This window comes from Doryrhamphus excisus, linkage group LG16, assembly GCF_037039965.1.
Source record: "Doryrhamphus excisus strain RoL-2023G ecotype Guam linkage group LG16, RoL_Dexc_Guam_v1.1, whole genome shotgun sequence".
In the NCBI taxonomy this organism is placed as follows: Eukaryota; Metazoa; Chordata; class Actinopteri; order Syngnathiformes; family Syngnathidae; genus Doryrhamphus; species Doryrhamphus excisus.
This window is the reverse complement of record NC_136372.1, coordinates 15,834,616-15,851,834: the sequence shown is the minus strand read 5'-3', so window position 1 is coordinate 15,851,834 and position 17,219 is coordinate 15,834,616. Positions and strand designations below refer to the sequence as shown.

Here is a 17,219-nt window from a genome sequence, read left to right as displayed (position 1 = left end):
AGATGGTCAGAATCTATACAGGTAAGTGCTAAAAAACGACCCTAAATGTCTGTTTTATAACACCTTATCGTAAAATAAACGTTCTCAACTTTTAGTGTGCTTTAGAAATGGGTACATGCGCTACACACAGCTCTAAACAACGTTAGCACTGACGCTAATGCTAACTTAGCACGGGAGGCGCAAGCTACCATACAAGCTAGGAGGATGTCAACTGCTATTTAAAGGTATAGTCCTCACGTATATGCCTTATAATACGTATATTTTTATAACACCTTATCATAAAATGAACATTCTCAACTTTTAGTGTGCTTTATAAATGCGTACATTCGCTATAGACAGCACTAGATATTAACGTTAGCACTGATGCTAATGCTAACTTAGCACAGGAGGCGCAAGCTACCATACAAGCTAGTAGGATGCCAACTGCTATTTAAAGGTATAGTCCTCACGTATATGCCTTAAAATACGTATATTATTATATCATAAGGGTTTTAAAGGTATAGTCCTCACGTATATGCCTTAAAATACGTATATTATGTCATAAGGGTTTGCTTTTGTTCGTTTTTTTTCTACTTTGTGCGCCGCTTAATGCTTAATTATTGGTTACACCTGTTGGCCGCCATGTTTGCTCCTTCCTCGCATTGTTAGTAATGTTTTAGTACCCATCTTTCTTGGCTCATTGTTGTGTATATGTATGTGCTGCTTCCTGTTATTCACTACCGCCAGTATTGTGAATGTGTTTTGAATTAATCTTTTTTTTTTGTTTCCCCTCCTCCACCCGTGGCCTCATCTTAGCTTTTGGCTCCATTATGGCGTGGAGCTGCTCGATAGGAGTCCACAATCCACAGACGTATATGCTGGCTAGCAACGGACTCATGACAACCCTACTGTTTACAATGTTGGTTTTATAAAAAAAAAAATAATTAAAACAGTGTAAAAGACGTTATTAACCACAAAAACTACTTCTATTAAATTTCCTGTACTTTAATGTGCCTTTTGTCGTGAATTAAAAGTGGAAGTATTGATTTGCGTCAATGACAGTAAAAACATATTCTTCTTTGGAGGGGAAATAATGCTGACATTACAGCCATTTCCTGTCTGTGAATTGAATTTCTCCTTTAAATAGGGCATTTAATTCATCGATTTGGGAATTCTGGGATTCATTCCACCCCCTGAAGAGATTAGTGGCTGACCCACTGACCCACTCACTTGCCTGCTTGCTCTGCTATTGGAAAGTAAAGCAATTTGATGTTTGATTGACTATGTAAGAAAATATATGTCACTTCACACAATATGTTCTTTTTATGTGACCGTGATGACACTCGTCTCTTGTCTTTTAGCTCCAGACGGACAACAGTCTCGAGCTGGTGTTACCATGGCGACAAGGGGGATGAGTTTGGGCGGATGGGGGCTGGTGGACATGGCGGCCATTTCGCACGCAGCCTCCCCACCCCCCTTCAATGCCGAGGGAGGGAGGGATGGAGGGTGGACGAGTCCGCTTTAGCCACAAAACCTCTGCGCTTGTTTCTGGGTCATATTTTGCTGTGAGTCATCTTTTCAGGCAAAGACAGGAGGAAGGGAGGGAGAATCTAACAAGGGGGAGGGGTTGGTGGTTAGAAAAAGCAGGCAGCCAGAAGAGGTGGTGTATGTTTGTTTTGCCATGTCGGGCGTCCCTCAGGGATCTGTGAGCTGATGGGAGGGAAATGGATTAGAGACCCGCTCTGGAGGCTGCATCATTACATTACCATCATGGCTGGTCTGTGTGTGTTGGATTCATCTTTCAACACAAAGGCTCTATTCAGAAGACGGGGAAAAAAAAAAGTAGTGCCGTCCCACATGTGTATGTTAGTGGGGAAGAACATAGCGGTCGGAACTCTTTAGTGGTGTTATTACACAAAGAATCAAACGGGAGATTGTTAATTATGTCCTTTATTTACACAAAAAAATCATCATTTTCTGGGAACCTCAAAATGGTTGCCAGCCAATCACAGGGCACATATAGACAAACAACCATTCACGCTCACATTCATACCTATGGACAATTTGGAGTCGCCAATTAACCTAGCATGTATGTTGTTGGAATAATTTTACTTTATTTTAGTTTTATTGTGTGCTAGATTCATTGTTGTACGTCCCCCCAAAGTGCACATTCATTCATTCATTTTCTATTGCTTATCCTCACAGGGGTCGTGGGCATGCTGGAGCCTATCCCAGCTGTCTTCGGGCGAGAAGACATGTTTTTGGAATGTTGGAGGAAACCGGAGTACCTGGAGAAAACCCACGCATGCAGAACATGCAAACTCCACACAGAGATGGCCGAGGGTGGAATTGAACTCTGGTCTCCGAGCTGTGAGGTCTGCGTGCTAACCACTCGACCACCGTGCCGCCATCATGTCATCAATGAAGGAGAAAGTAACAAATATCCCATTCATTCCTCTTTTATATGAATTTAGTACTGTTTTCTGCTTATCAAACTATTTTTTTATACACTTGTGACAGAAAGCTCACCTTCAGCAAGACTCAAGAAACGCCACAACTTCACCATGAAAGGGTGAGTAGGAGTTGGTCTTCATTTTATGACCTCCAACAAGGAGGTTATGTTTTTGCTGATGTTTATGTTCCAAATAAGTTAAAAATAAGTTTTAATGTTTTTGCATTAAATTTTCAGGAATAGTGGGAAATAGAATATAGAAGAACTGAGTACAATTTAGGGGTGATCCGGTCACAGTCTGGATCCAGGAATTTTTTTTCAAAGGATTCATTAACATTGCAAGATAGGACCATTTTTGGCATTTGTGATCAAAAAATGGTCAAAGCAATTAGGAAAAAATTGCAGGACTGATCCAGTTCATGGAATAATTCCGGATACTGTGATCCAGAATATGAAAAAATAAGTTACCTTCGGAATTTTCATCGTAGAAAGACAAGATCTAAACATGCACAAACACCATTACATACAGATATAGCCAAGATAATACGGAATCGGGAATGGCAACAGATTTGTTGGATCTTCAAGTGCCGGAAGATAACCACCATTACAGAAAAGGTGATTTCTGTGAATAACTACTGATCTGATATTGATATCATTATGAATCCAGTTGCTAATGGTATATTTTCATGGTCAACAAATCTAAATATGTCGATCAAATAAATGTAGGACTAATTATGGTGTAAATTATAATATGATGCCTGGTGGAGGTCTAATTATGTTGGGTATTGGGATTGTTTAGATCAGGGATATCAAACGCGATTGCTCAAGGGGCCATAACTCAGACTACCTCAGATTGTGGACTGAAGATGACATTACCCCCCCCCCCCACAAGTTTGACACATGCGATTACAATATGCAACAAAACAGACACACATTGTTCCAAATCCCAGTTTTATTGGTTGTTGGATTTCAGGTGGACCAATGGCACAAGCGAGAGAGAGAGAGAGATGAATCCACAATATCAAACAAATTATACAAAAAATTATACAAAAGGAAGTTCCAGTTATACAAAGCAAAAATGTGGATTTTAACCTTAATTTTTTTTTTTTTTAGCTCATCTATTATCTTACTGCCCAAAAAACTTAAGCGTAAGGCACAGTCATTACCACACGTTTGCCATTCCACATCCGTTTGTCGAAGCCTGGGTAGCGGTTAGCATGGAGACGGCGTCTCCATGGATAACCATTTAGTTATTTGAGATTCTCAACCTTTCTTTAAAAAAAAAAAAAAAGACCTGGCTACAATCATGTCTTATTTCATAGCACTGTCATGATTTAATGGGTGTAGGGGGGGGGGGGAGCAGGCGGACAGTCAAGACTGTACAACACAAAATGCTGATAATCATCAGGGGACCGCGTCTTATTATTGTTCCCCGGTCCTCATCTTCACTGACGAGCCAATAAAACAAATATGTCGTCATACCTTGTTTTTAAAAAGGCAGATATGACGCGTTGAACAAAAAAAAATCATAATAAGTCAAGCAGCAGCAGATTTGGTTATCGACAAGGCTCTCAAGTGCTTTTGTGAAGGATGAGATGCTTCACTGGGTTTGGCTGGACAGAAAAAAAAAAAAACCCGAATCATCAGTTGGTCCAAACACACACACACACACACACACACACACACACACACACACACACACACACACACACACTTTAGTAGCACCATGTTCCAGTTGTATCAGCTTTGTGTGAGATGACACGGTGGTTTAATCACAAGGCTTGGTCTACATCCACAATGACGACGCTTACGTTGGCTCAACTCATCCAAAAAAGCAGCTTTCGGAATTGTTTTAAAAAAAATTTCGGCTTTCCTACTTGATACTGTGCCATGATAATAATGTCTGTGCCTTGGACTTTTGACCGATATCCACACTTCCAAGCTCAAATTATTATTATTTTTTTTAATTTAACTGTGCAGGGGACAGTAGGCGGGGGAAGGTGCATCGACTTCCTATATCCCGTCTGGTCCCAAAAAAATCTCCCCACCGACCAATAGGAACACAGCAAGAGGACAACACAGGAAGCTAGTATACGTGTCATCAATATCATCATCATCATCAACAGGGCCGGAAACATACACATATCTGGTTTTCATAGACGCTTCCAGATTGGCTTCTACTTTTTTTGGGTAGAACGCCATTAGAACACCAATATACAACAGACACCAGTAGAAAGAGGAGAAGAAGTCCAGTAGGTGCTAAGGCGACGAGGGAGTGAGTGATAATAAGGGGGGGGTCGAGCAGCGAGACAGAGTGTGAGCGAGGTGGGGGTGGGTGGTGTGGAAAAGTGCACAGCCCCGTGGTAACTATGGCAACATAAAGGTTGGCAGCTGGGAAAGGGTGGGATAGGAAGGAAGGAAGGATAAGGAGGCAGAGAACGAACCATCCTCTCATGTGCAGTTCAACATGTAAAGTCATACAAGACGCCACATAAGGGAGCAGGAGGGGGGGGGTATATAGGTAGACGCGGTGATGGGTGGGCATCCCTCCCGGCCCCCAATCCCCGCCACTTCTTCTTCTTTTCCCCCCCTCAGTATTCCCACAGCGTAGCCGTCTCCAGGTCGTCGGCGTTGGCCTTCAACACGCCGGCGTGGTCGCCGCGGAGGTACTTGCCATCGGCGGCGTGGCGCACGGCCAGCTTGTTGTAGTCACAGAACTCGAAAAGGAAGTCGACGGGCGTGTCGCAGCTGCTCACCACCGCCTGCTCGTTCCCGACCATCCAGTATTTTCCAGTGGAGTCTGCAGACAAGACGACAAAGTAAACTCAACACACCAGCTTCTCCTTTAGCTCCAAATGGGACGACTCTCCATATTTAATTTTAGTAGTTAGCTTATAGGGCTGATTTTTTTTGAACCCCCACAAAACACTAAGATCTACTGTATTGTGATTTATTTTATATTTAGATATTCATTCATTCATTCATTCATTCATTCATTTTCTACCGCTTATCCTCACGAGGGTCACGGGGGATGCTGGAGCCTATCCCAGCTGTCTTCGGGCGAGAGGCGGGGTACACCCTGGACTGGTGGCCAGCCAATCACAGGGCACATATAGACAAACAACCATTCACACTCACATTCATACCTATGGACAATTTGAAGTCGCTAATCTAACCTAGCATGTTTTTGGAATGTGGGAGGAAACCGGAGTACCCGGAGAAAACCCACGCATGCACGGGGAGAACATGCAAACTCTACACAGAGATGGCCGAGGGTGGAATTGAACTCAGGTCTCCAGCAAAAGAGTTGTGTAATGTCATGAATAATGAATTATAGGAGTGTATAAGTGACTATAGGGGTGTTATTTCATGTCTAGAGAGCTCTAATAATGTTAAAAAAACACATTTAGAAGGTTCATTCATTCATTTTCTACCGCTTATCCTCATGAGTGTCGCGTGGGGGTGCTGGAGCCTATCCCAGCTGTCTTTGGGGCGAGCGGCGGGGTACACCCTGGACTGGTGGCCAGCCAATCACAGGGCACATATAGACAACCATTCACACTCACATTCATACTAGACCGCTGTGCCGCCCATATTTAGATATTGCATTGCATAAAAATATCCCACTACACTGAATTCAAGACCAACATTTTAGGGTTCTTCTTGGCCCCACGCCCTGCCTCTCTATAAGTCATTTGCATAATCCTACCAAGAAACAAACGGCAATTAAAAAAAACATATCCCTCTTTGGTGGCGATAATTAACCAAATCAAATCCTCCTTTTTAAGAGTCAAATCCATAATGAGTACCCCCCCACCGTATAACGGATGTAATCCCTTTCATGCCTGCAGCTGATCCAACGAGAGTACGGCGCGGTGAGACACACCCACCTTGCAGGCTGTAGGCGCCGTCTCGGAACTCCAGCGTGAAGTAGTCGTAGGAGGAGCGGTTGGAGTCCAGGGTCCCCGTCACCTTCCTGCAGCCGATGAAGCCGTGCTCGCCGCGCAGCACGATGATGGGGCGGTTGATCAGCTTCATGATGAACTCCTCGGACTCGCCTGCAGCGGGTAAATGAACGCTTAATTATTATTCTACACCAAAGTAAACTACAAACTCAAGATATTCATAATTATTGCGCTAATGGACTACAAATTCAAGCCCCTGCACGCGCAAAGGTATTTCAATTTAGAGAGATAAATAGATCCATGCGGCCAAAGGAAAAACTCATGGGAACGACCAGGATCTTATTGTAATAGAATCAAATAAAAATCATTGCATGAAGGAGTCGAACTGACCGGCCGAGTCGATGGTGGCTGCTAGCTGGCCGTTTTTCTTGGCGGCGACATATTTCCCGTTGGCGGCCCGCAGAGTCAGCCTCTTCCCACGCCACTCGATGTCGAAGTAGCAATTAGCTGACCTACAGAGAGACATTTTTTATTTTATTTTTTAAAGAAAAAGGACATGACAGCTCAGGAAGCATTCATGTGGCACCTGCATGAGCGGCAAGTGTAAACACACACAAGATTCTGGAGTTGAACCTGGATTCAACTCCAGAATGGTTTCATTTCCCTTCCGCTTGGCTCCATGTTGCAAGTAGCGAGTGTGGAATCCACGTACCTGAACCAACTTAACACCCGCTATGTAGGTTTTCCTCTCAGATATGGAACACGAGAGAGGAAATTGTGGTCTAGTGTGGACGGCATCGAGAGAACAAAACCTGGCAGAGAGTGCATTGATGGAATGTGGCTGCGGGGAGGCGGTCGTCTCTTTTGTCTTATCTCAACATGACGACACCTTCGAGAAGTAATGGAACCTCAAAGAAACCTCAGAAAACCTGTTCATGACCTTCGTTTTTTTTTTTACATTAGAGCCCGTAGACATTAAATAGCACCCCTATAGTCACCTTTATACTCCCATATCAGCCATCAGTCATCCATTCTCACTATGACGTTGACTTGATTGATATCCAGGACAGCCAGTCTAACAATCTGCCATACGCAGGCAATACTGCAAGCTTTGTGCAGGCTAACAGATCTGCTGTCTGCTTATCCGGGTCACAGGGGCAGCAGTCTCAGTGAGGAAGTCCAGACTTCAGGGTCTTGACCCACCTCTTTATATATATATATATATATATATATATAGTATATATTCCAATCTATATCTATATATATAAATTCCAATCATGTAATTTATTTATTTATTCTCAACTTGATAGGTGTGGAACTGAATGGGGAAGGAGGACACAGAAAAAAAAAAACATACCACTTCCACACCAAATGAGAGGAGAACCTTGCCTCTTCATCCATGGCCGACTGAATTCAGGTAATGTCCCATCAATGTAACATTACCATGTAGTGACTAGAATGCTACATCCGACGCGTCTTTCCATAATTTCATAGGCCATAGTCAACCATGAAACGGCAATCATTTATTCATTCATTTTTTTTAAAACATGAGGCAGCGAGGCGTTAGCGGCTACTTACTCATACTGCATAATTCTAAAAATGACCAACAAACTCCATGTCAGATATATAGATCCAATTTTCCAAATCAATTTCAAAACTCACCCACTCCTAACTCCTTTTTAAACTCTTAAGTGGAAGCCCCCAGAAGGCACGGGCCCAAAGGTCAAGGGTTAAGGGTTAAGAGCCAGCATTCTGGCTCCACATGAAAGAAAATCACTCCGCACAGGTTGAGCCGGTGCACAAATGCATTCGCTCTCCCGCAACATGCCAAAGCCGTGACCCCTGCAACCACGCCTGACATCGGACCCCCACCCCACAAACACAAACACACTCCAAAAGGCTCAAATGACCAGCAGTGATGGAGGTTCCCCATTATCTTCACGCTGGGGGGGAGGTTGTGACAGAGTCAAACAGGTGTGACTGCGGAGTGACAGTACGTACTTGGAGGAAGCGGTGCACTGCAGGCCTCCGTTGGCAGTCAGGGTCCAGTATTTCCCAGCGGCGGTCCTGAATGCACACTTCCTGTTCTCGCGGCAGATCTCCACTTGGAAGACTTCCTGGTCACCTTCCTCGTCCTGGTTGGCAGACAGGTCCATACCTGGGGGATACGGAGTATTAGGGGCATTTTAGAAGAGAATACAAAATGGGAGATGATCCAGACACACACAAATCATCTGGTTAGGATCAGACGTTCTAAATGAGCAACATCAGACAGTTTGGATTAGTGAAGGATTTCCACGTACACACCGCATAGACTCCAACCACCAATGTACACAACTCCTGACCTCATTAACATCACATCAGTCCCACAAAGAGCTACACAGAAGTAAACAATGTCAATTGACAGAACCATACACAACTGTACACACACACATATACACACAGTTCATAGAGCACAATGCATGCTATTGTGTGTGATGAGGTCATAGTCGAGCGTTAGCCTGCAGGGCCTGATTGAGAGCGCGAAACGTGGACAGTGTTGTGTAAATGAGTGTAGAAAGAAATGTGTGTTTCCGAGTACAAGCCAATGTAATCATGCGCTCACTTCTCCTCGCTCCCATTTTCATGCATGACACCCGCCTGCGAGCTCCAAGCTTGTTTCCCCCCCCCCCAAATTCTCCTCTACAAGTCATCCCCTGGCTTTCAGGTCATGCTGAATGCATTAGAATGAAATGTCACACACAAGAAAATGAGAATGTTATGCCGGAACCGCAGATGTCCAGGAACCGCATTTCAAACCTAAAACGCTCACTTGGGCTCATTTCTATGAGTTTAATCTAAACTAATGATTAGTTTCTTTTGTCAATTAATATGAAGCCTTGTTTTTAATTAATTAATCAAGTAATCGGTTAGGCCCTTGATGGACCGAATCAGTATGTTAGTGGTTTGGTCAGGGGACAGTGATGGGAATAACGCCGTTTAAAATACTTTTACTGGTAACTAGTTACTTTTGTAGTGGAGTAACTATAACAAATTACTTTTTTAAAGTAACATGCCCAACACTGGTGAGGGAGTGGTTTGTTTTTCCTAAACACAAACATAATAGGCCTGCTTTCATGGACGGCTAAAGAAATGGGAAAAAAAAAAATATTCCCATTTGACCGGCTGAAATTAGAGCAGTGGTTCTCAACTGGTGTCACCCCTCAATGACAAGCGCCGACCCAAAGTGCTGAATTTTTTTTCAACTCAAACCTCTCAAAATGGCTGAATGGATGAGTGGTTAGCGTGCAAACCTCACAGCTAGGAGACATGAGTTCAATCCCACCCTCGGCCATCATTGTGTGGAGTTTGCATGTTCTCCCCGTGCATGCGTGCGTTTTCTCCGGTTTCCTCCCACATTCCAAAAACATGCTAGGTTAATTGGCGACTCCAAATTGTCCATAGGTATGAATGTGAGTGTGAATGGTTGTTTGTCTATATGTGCCCTGTGATTGGCTGGCCACCAGTCCAGGGTGTACCCCGCCTCTCGCCCCAAGACAGCTGGGATAGGCTCCAGCACATGAATGAACCTCTCAAAATATCTCCTATTCAAAAAGGCACTTTTTGCAACACAGCGGCGAGATGTCTTCCTCTCTATGCTGTTTTCTTCTCCAGCAGATATCTACAGCTGTGTGTTGTACGACAGTAAATCCGCACTCCTGCTTTTAAGCTTGACAATCTTATTTTTTAAAAATGAGCTGCAGGCCACAAGCGGTGGTGATTTGAACAAAGCGTTAAAGGAAGTTGGGCCACTGACCATGCACTGGTGTACCATCTATCTTTATCTTAAGGCAGAGAAAGTACAGAGATAGATATATATTGCTTAAATCTAACATTTTATACAGCCCCGCCTAATGAAAAACTGCTTGAAGCACACAATGCAAAAGGCACCAGGCAGGCATCTGCTGAGTTATGTAAGGTAGAATGAAGAATTACTGCTCATTTTGCTTTTAGAAGAAAGAAAAAAAAAAAAAAAGAAAAACGAAGCGTGACACATTACTCCTAGTTGGTCGGACACACACTAAAATCAACTCCAAAACTTGAGACCTCTGGCCTCTGCCAACATATTGAGTTTCTGCAGATATGTGGGAATGCATGCGCGTACACACACACACACACGGATGATTGAGGGGGGAAAACATAAGGGAGCTTAATGGAAACCACATGCTCAGAGAAAAGATGAGAACTAGCAACAACAGACAAAGAGGGCTTGGAGCAGGGAAGAGAGGAAGAATGAGGGTTAAAAAACACAAAAATTCTACCATCCTCCACCTTTTCAATTCAAGACACGACTCTCTAATCCTCACCGTTTCCTGCTAGGGCCGACGCAGTCAGCACAGTAGCAAAAGAGACCTCATATATTAGCACAAGGAGTGTGTTTAGAGCATCCGTCAGTGCAGCAAAGCACAAGATTTGTGACTCGTGTACAACTTGAGAGGGTTTAATCCATAAAGCCGAGGTAAAAAAAAAAAAAAAAGCGGTGTTTCAAACATGCAAGGACAGCTAGATGGGATGAGGAGCAAGGCTGTTAACCCTTTTTGGCTCTTAAAGTGACACACACACCAAAACAGTCCATCTAATTAAAGTGACATATCAAAATATTTAATTTATATATTATTAATAATATATTTATATAATAATAATATATTATTTGTATTATTAATATAATATTTAATAATATTATTGATATAATTAATATATTAATATTTATAATTTCCAAAACCCAGTCTTCACTATAGGTCAATAATTGATTTGAATGCATTATCATTTTTGGATCAGATTCCCCCCCCCCCAACCTTAAATGTGATTATACTGGGAGTCACTGAGCCCTAAATCGGCCCCTAGGGTGAAGAGTAGTACATATATTCTATCCACCAAATGAGCCGAGTGCACACATTTCGGTCCAAGGTTAAGTTGCTCCAAATTCAAGGAACTGAATTGAATTCTCAGACAGAATCTTCAAACTAAAAACACAATTAGAAACAAATATACAAATTAATTCATATGCAAAGCACACACTGTCCAATTTGCTGTGATTCCCAAGTCAAGTTAGCACATTTTTCCTAAAAACACACTTCACGCTAAATTCAACTGCGGCCTAAGCAGAAGTCGAATGATGTGTTTGGGGTGTGGGAAAATTGTCGCTTTTCCAAACACACACACACACAAAAAAAGAAGCCTTGAACAAGGTTATATCACAAGAAAAATACACACTGAAATATACAACACTGACACAGACAAAACATAAGAGTGACGCCAGTGGAAACAAAGCCATGACCCCATGAGGTCCATGGCTGCAGATATGAGTAAAACACAGATACAGTACGTGTACACTGATCACAAGTACACACTGAAGGAAGCAGGAACAGATCTGCACACCACACCAAAAGTGACCACACATGCAGAAACCTCCCAAATCCCCCCCCCCACACACACACACAGAAAACACCCTCTTGTCCACCCCACCCAACCCATCCCAGATTGTTGCCAACAGTTTCATGCAAGCCAGCACCATTGGACCCAGTTCCTTCGCCAGTGTGTGTCTGCTATTGTTCTGCCGGCCTGACTGAGGAGGCGGACAGCTGGGGCACAATCAGGGAGACACCAGATCATCGGCCATTGTTTAAAAAAAAAAAAAAAAAGCTGAAGGAAGCATGTTTGCCAGCCAAAAGAGTCAGAGTAGAAATTGATTTTCATGCATGCTGAGTGTGAAGGACATTTCTGCTTACACAGTTGAAAACACCACCCATCTTTTCTGGGCATGGACATAGCTTATTGTCCAATGTGTGTCATTTCCTGCCAGCGGGAGGTGGCGACAGATACAGAAGTGTCAAGGCTCTTTTGGCAAAACCGCACCCTGATCCACATCTGCCCATTTGCCTCCTCACAACACACAGCAAAGCAAACCTGACTTGGGTGGGGTGTGTGCTGCGGACGATATATCTAATATTACTGTTAACCACACCAGAGAGACTAAATGCAAAAAAAAGTATGATGCTGTACAGTTCTACATCACAACAACCCCCCCCCAATTATAAATGTATTGTACTGTTAAATCAATAACAGTCTCAGTCCCAATTCATTCTCTCGCTCCCTTTTGGCATTTTACATGTAGACTGGATGCATCGACCTCCGAGTCTACACGACTACATGTTCCAAACCAAACAAAGAACCAGCCCACCCATTATAGCCAGTTAGCAAATATCGCCCCCAAGCAAATCTTCCTTTTGTTTGTTAGCCAGAAGGCAACCATTGACATGGTTTTAAATATGCTTCACCAGTAGACACTGTGCAAATATACACTGTAACGTCAGCTTAGTCTCACAGGTGACAATGCATATTAGTGCAATATCTAATAATATATGTCAATAATACATGGTATTTTACAGATAGTCGCCCCTAGCTGTACCACAGTTTCAATATCGTGTTTACATTTTTTTTAATATATGATTGCTGTTTTGTGGTTTACTATGATATGACCTATTAGTCAAAAATATTGAAAGACAACTTATATGTAGTATTCTATGCACAAGGCATCACAAGAGCCGAAGAGAGGGAACGAGTGACAAAAAGGTTTTCCCTCATTCAATGTGGAAGCGGTAAGTTTTTGTCTTTGTTCATCGGAGAGGCTAACTAGTTAGCTTGCTATGGTAGCGTCACCCGTCTGTTGCAGTATGTTCCTGCACTGATCCCACAGCCTGCGCAATGTGATAAAGGATAATGGTAGTGTAAAGGTGACTATAGGGGTGTTATTTCATGTCTACAGGGCTCTAAGGTTAAAAACCCATACAGGGTTTCTCTGCTCCAACTAAGAAAATATTATGGTAGTGGAACTTTAATAATGCACTGCAATGCAACCAAATATATATGGCCAGATTACTGTACACCCGACTAATGCTGGTGTGGAGCCTGAGACCATCAAGACCAGTCAGCGGTCACACAACGCAGACGCACAGGAAAGGATGACCTCTTAAAAGATGCTCTCGGCCTTCCATGTTGGCTCTCTCTGAAAAGCCACTGAACTGCAGGCTAACGGACTCTAATCACAACATCCCAGCCCATAAACGGCCTCTCTGGGAATTTGGGACCATCTCCATAGCAGGGATGGATGGGACACGAGCACTAATGACAGGAAACGGCTGGTAAGTAATACATAGTATAGTGAAATACTGTCTGTGACATTATACCTACGTATATACTGTACATACACAAGTACACAGATGTTCATCCCTTATTCCTGCTCACCGAGGCCCCTTTTTATGTTTCAGGGTCCATACAGGAATGAATGAAATCTGCGCAGTACCACGACCTCAACCCCATCACACACATTTGGGATGGACTACAAAGATGGTGAGCCAGCAGCCCTGCCAGTGACCTTAACAAAAAAAACACAAAACACCAACATCTACCGTGTTTATATGGTGTATTTTAGTCCATTGTCTTAAGAGAGTGACCCATAAAAGTGCCACTCTAGTTTCAAAGTATATGAAAGGATACAAAGGGCCAGTATATACAGTATTTCAAGGAAAAAAGCTGTGTGATAGTTACACTGTACATAGGTGAAAATGCCTATGAACTTCAGTTTATGATCAGTTTTTAGTTGCCAGGCCACACTTTGGACACCCCTGCTTTACTATTGCAACACTGCTGATAGAAGGGGGGAGCAAATTGTGCTTTAGATGATGTAAATTTAAATAAATAATGTAAAAGGATGGATATAAGAAAGCAGCATCAGAGTTGCATAATATCCATTAAAAATGTAGACATATTTAAATATTAAGCACAATGAACTATGTAAGAGAAAATGAATCAAAGCTCAGCAAAGACCAGCATTCACACTTGGGCATTTATGGCACGCTTAACAAATTGAGGCTCAACTGGATTTTCTGCCTTTTTAAAAAAAAAAAAAAAAAAGGGTGTGAACTTGATCAGCAGCACAAAAATCAACAGTTGTGATAGCACCGAGCAGCTTTTGGACCAACATCAAAACCACCAGCTTTGGTTAAAGGAAGCCAGAGGCCACTTCCACCGCCATCTTGGCTCTGGTCCACTATGAGCAGCTGTCTGAAAACATTTTTTTTTATTAATGGAAAAAGTCCCCTATGATGTAAAATGTGGGGCTCCTTAGAGCTCGTTTATGAGCAACCAAAAATCCATCATCGCCATCACTGGTTTGCGCCACTTTTTAGTGAAGAAAGTCGCCGTTTTTTTATAACCTTGTGAAGGAAAGACCTCCTTCCCCTGAAGCCATCCAGTGTTTATGAGCACAACTTCAAGGGGGACCAGCTTTGTTTTAAAGCAGGCTTCACTACACATCTTAAAATAAAGCCTACCAACTATAAGTCTGATCATGGGTGGATTCCCCCCAGCAAACTGGCTTACATAGCAGTATAACCTATTAAAATACGGCTAATGTCAGCAACAGTATGCGAGGGCGTTTATATATGTAACATTTTTGTGGCTGACATTTTCTCTGGCTTTCAGAGAAACTGCTGATGCGGGTTTAAAAAAAAAGCGGATAAATAAAAGATCCATTGACAAGTAAACACAACAGGGCTTAGAGTGTCAAGGGGAGATAGGAACTGAAAATAAAAAAGGGGGGGTCGTCGCTTCAGAAGAAGAAAAGCCATACCACAAGAGCACGACTGTATCCTCTAACGATCATGTGACCACATACTAAATATAGATTTTATAGCGCTATTAAGTTAATTGTTTTGGAGCTGATTTAAGTAGGGATTTGGTAACCACTTGCTAATGACGTTTAACCCACAGCACACAGACCTGATGGGGGAGGGACAAACGAGTGGAAATTATGCAAGAGGTGTGATGGAGAAGGGAGCTAGGAGCTTTTGTCTGATGCTAACAGTCACACGCGTCTAACCTGGGTCAGGTGTGTTCCCATAAGTAACGTTGATTTATTTGCATGTTTTTTTTTTGTTGTGTGTGCGAGTTCGGACCCAAAAGACATAATCCAGAAAGATCTTCCTTCATTGTGGTGTTAACGATATAATAATCAAAGAGTGGGCTTCTTACTTAAAGGCTGCTTTACATGTGAATGAGGGCACATGCAGGCCTAAAGGCTCCTTTTGTTGGACCCTTTCCACTGCAGTCATCCAGAAAATTGGGGAACTATACATCCTCCTCTGCACAGAATATGGACTCTTGCTATGCTAGCTTAGCGGAGCTTATGGTGCACAATAAGGGTGTTTTGCATTGTTTTGTATGCGTGCCCTCCAAGTGATGAGGCAATGTGTTGCAGCACATGCCATCACATTTAAGATACCAGCACGGTCTCACCCACAAAACACGCACCCACCTTGCCGGGTGGAGACGTTCCTCTCGTTGGCAGCGGTGAGGACCACTTGCGGGTGGCTCTGCTCCAGCTGGAAGAGCTCGTCCTTGCCCACGCGGGAGCTCTTGCCGGACTTCATGGTGCCGGAGGGCCCGGACGGCGCCAGGTACTTGCCGCCGCAGTCCCTGAACGCCACCTTCCCGGACCTGAACTCCAGCGTGTAGCCGGTGCTCTTGTCCGTGGTGGCCACCAGGGCGCCGTCGTTCCTCAGGAAGCGGTTGTCGGACGTCTGCAGGTGGTAGCGCTGCTCTCGGAACACCAGCGTGATCATGGAGTCCACGCCCCACGGCACGTCCCTGTCGATGGCGATCTCGTCCACCTTGGAGCTCAGGTGCGCGTAACGCTTGCGCGTCAGGCTGAAGATGTTCACCTGCGGGTGCATGGCGATGTGGACGCTCCATTTCTCCGCCACAGACGCCGTCTGGGCGAAGCAAATGATCCGGTCCTCGGTGCCGCCCAGGTAGCGGCCGAAGGGTTCGGACTGCAGGGACCAGCGGCCGTCGTCGTGCGCCGTGATGATGAAGCGGCACTCCGGGCCCGGAGTCTCGCTGTCCCCGGTCACGTTGCCGTCCTTGTCCGTGGCGATGTAGCGACCCAGATGTGACTTGAGAAGGAACACGTTCCCGCTGGCGTCGTCGCCGCTCTGCTCCAGGGTCCAGATCTGCTTCTTCTTCATGCTGGTGGCAGAGGCGTTGATTTTGAAGCCGAACATCTCGGCCGTGAGGTATTTGTTCCCGCAGTTGATGAGGCCGAACTGGATCTGCAGCATGTCGCTGGTTCCGTTGGTGGCACCGTTACTTGTCATGGTTGGATCTGCGTGCGAGCGGGCCTCGGACCGGTTCCGTGTGTGAGAGAAGGGGGGGGCTTAGAGGTTTTGGGCCGGGGTGGGCGGTTCTAGAAAGGACGTGGACGTGAAAAGGGTGGGATGCTCCGATACCAAGCGTGCTTCTCTTTGTTTGGGGAGCGCGCGCCGCCGGTCCTCTGCCTGCCTCATCAGCGCGATCCCGCCGCCACAGCTGCAGCCTATATAAGCATCAGTGACGTCACAGTGGACACGCCCCCTGTGGTTGCTGGAGAACTGCAGCTGAACTGTCAATGGGAGTTTAACTCTCACCTTCAGCATTTGTACTTTTCATGAAAGTGTCCTGTTGCTTAAAACAAAATGATAGCGCCAGATCACAAGGGATCACAGATCCCTCAGGGATCTGGGGACCATATTGGGCCATGCATTGCCATTTGACAAAGGCATGATAGTCATGAATCAGGCGTGCAAACAATATACTTAAATCTGCAGTGTCAAATGTACAATCACCTTTAAGGACACCGCCCCAGCGACCAGCCACCCCGAGTGGGTGTACCCCACATAGCTGCAAGACGCATGTAAAGGATTGATTTCCAACTTCTAATAAGAATAATATCATCTTCACTCGCTGGTCAGATTGAACTCTGGGGCCATGAGGAAGCGGTGCATGTGCGCGCACACAAAAAGCTC

At 44.3% G+C, this 17,219-nt stretch overlaps 1 protein-coding gene and 1 long non-coding RNA gene across 2 annotated transcripts; one reads left to right on the top strand and one right to left on the bottom strand.

The window, feature by feature from the left end:
- Nucleotides 1–4,293: 4,293 nt before the first annotated feature.
- Nucleotides 4,294–16,717, bottom strand: fscn1a (fascin actin-bundling protein 1a). Its single transcript, XM_058050462.2, has 5 exons — nt 15,692–16,717; nt 8,338–8,494; nt 6,727–6,848; nt 6,322–6,489; nt 4,294–5,231 (listed from the first exon to the last, which is right to left on the bottom strand). The coding sequence occupies exons 1-5, from the start codon at nt 16,530–16,532 to the stop codon at nt 5,023–5,025; spliced, it is 1,497 nt and encodes a 498-aa protein (XP_057906445.2). The 5' UTR covers nt 16,533–16,717; the 3' UTR covers nt 4,294–5,022.
- Nucleotides 6,125–12,929, top strand: LOC131103854 (uncharacterized). The gene is made up of 3 exons (XR_013629935.1): nt 6,125–6,498; nt 7,647–7,753; nt 12,909–12,929. It is a non-coding gene; the product is annotated as an uncharacterized LOC131103854 (long non-coding RNA).
- Nucleotides 16,718–17,219: the final 502 nt, after the last annotated feature.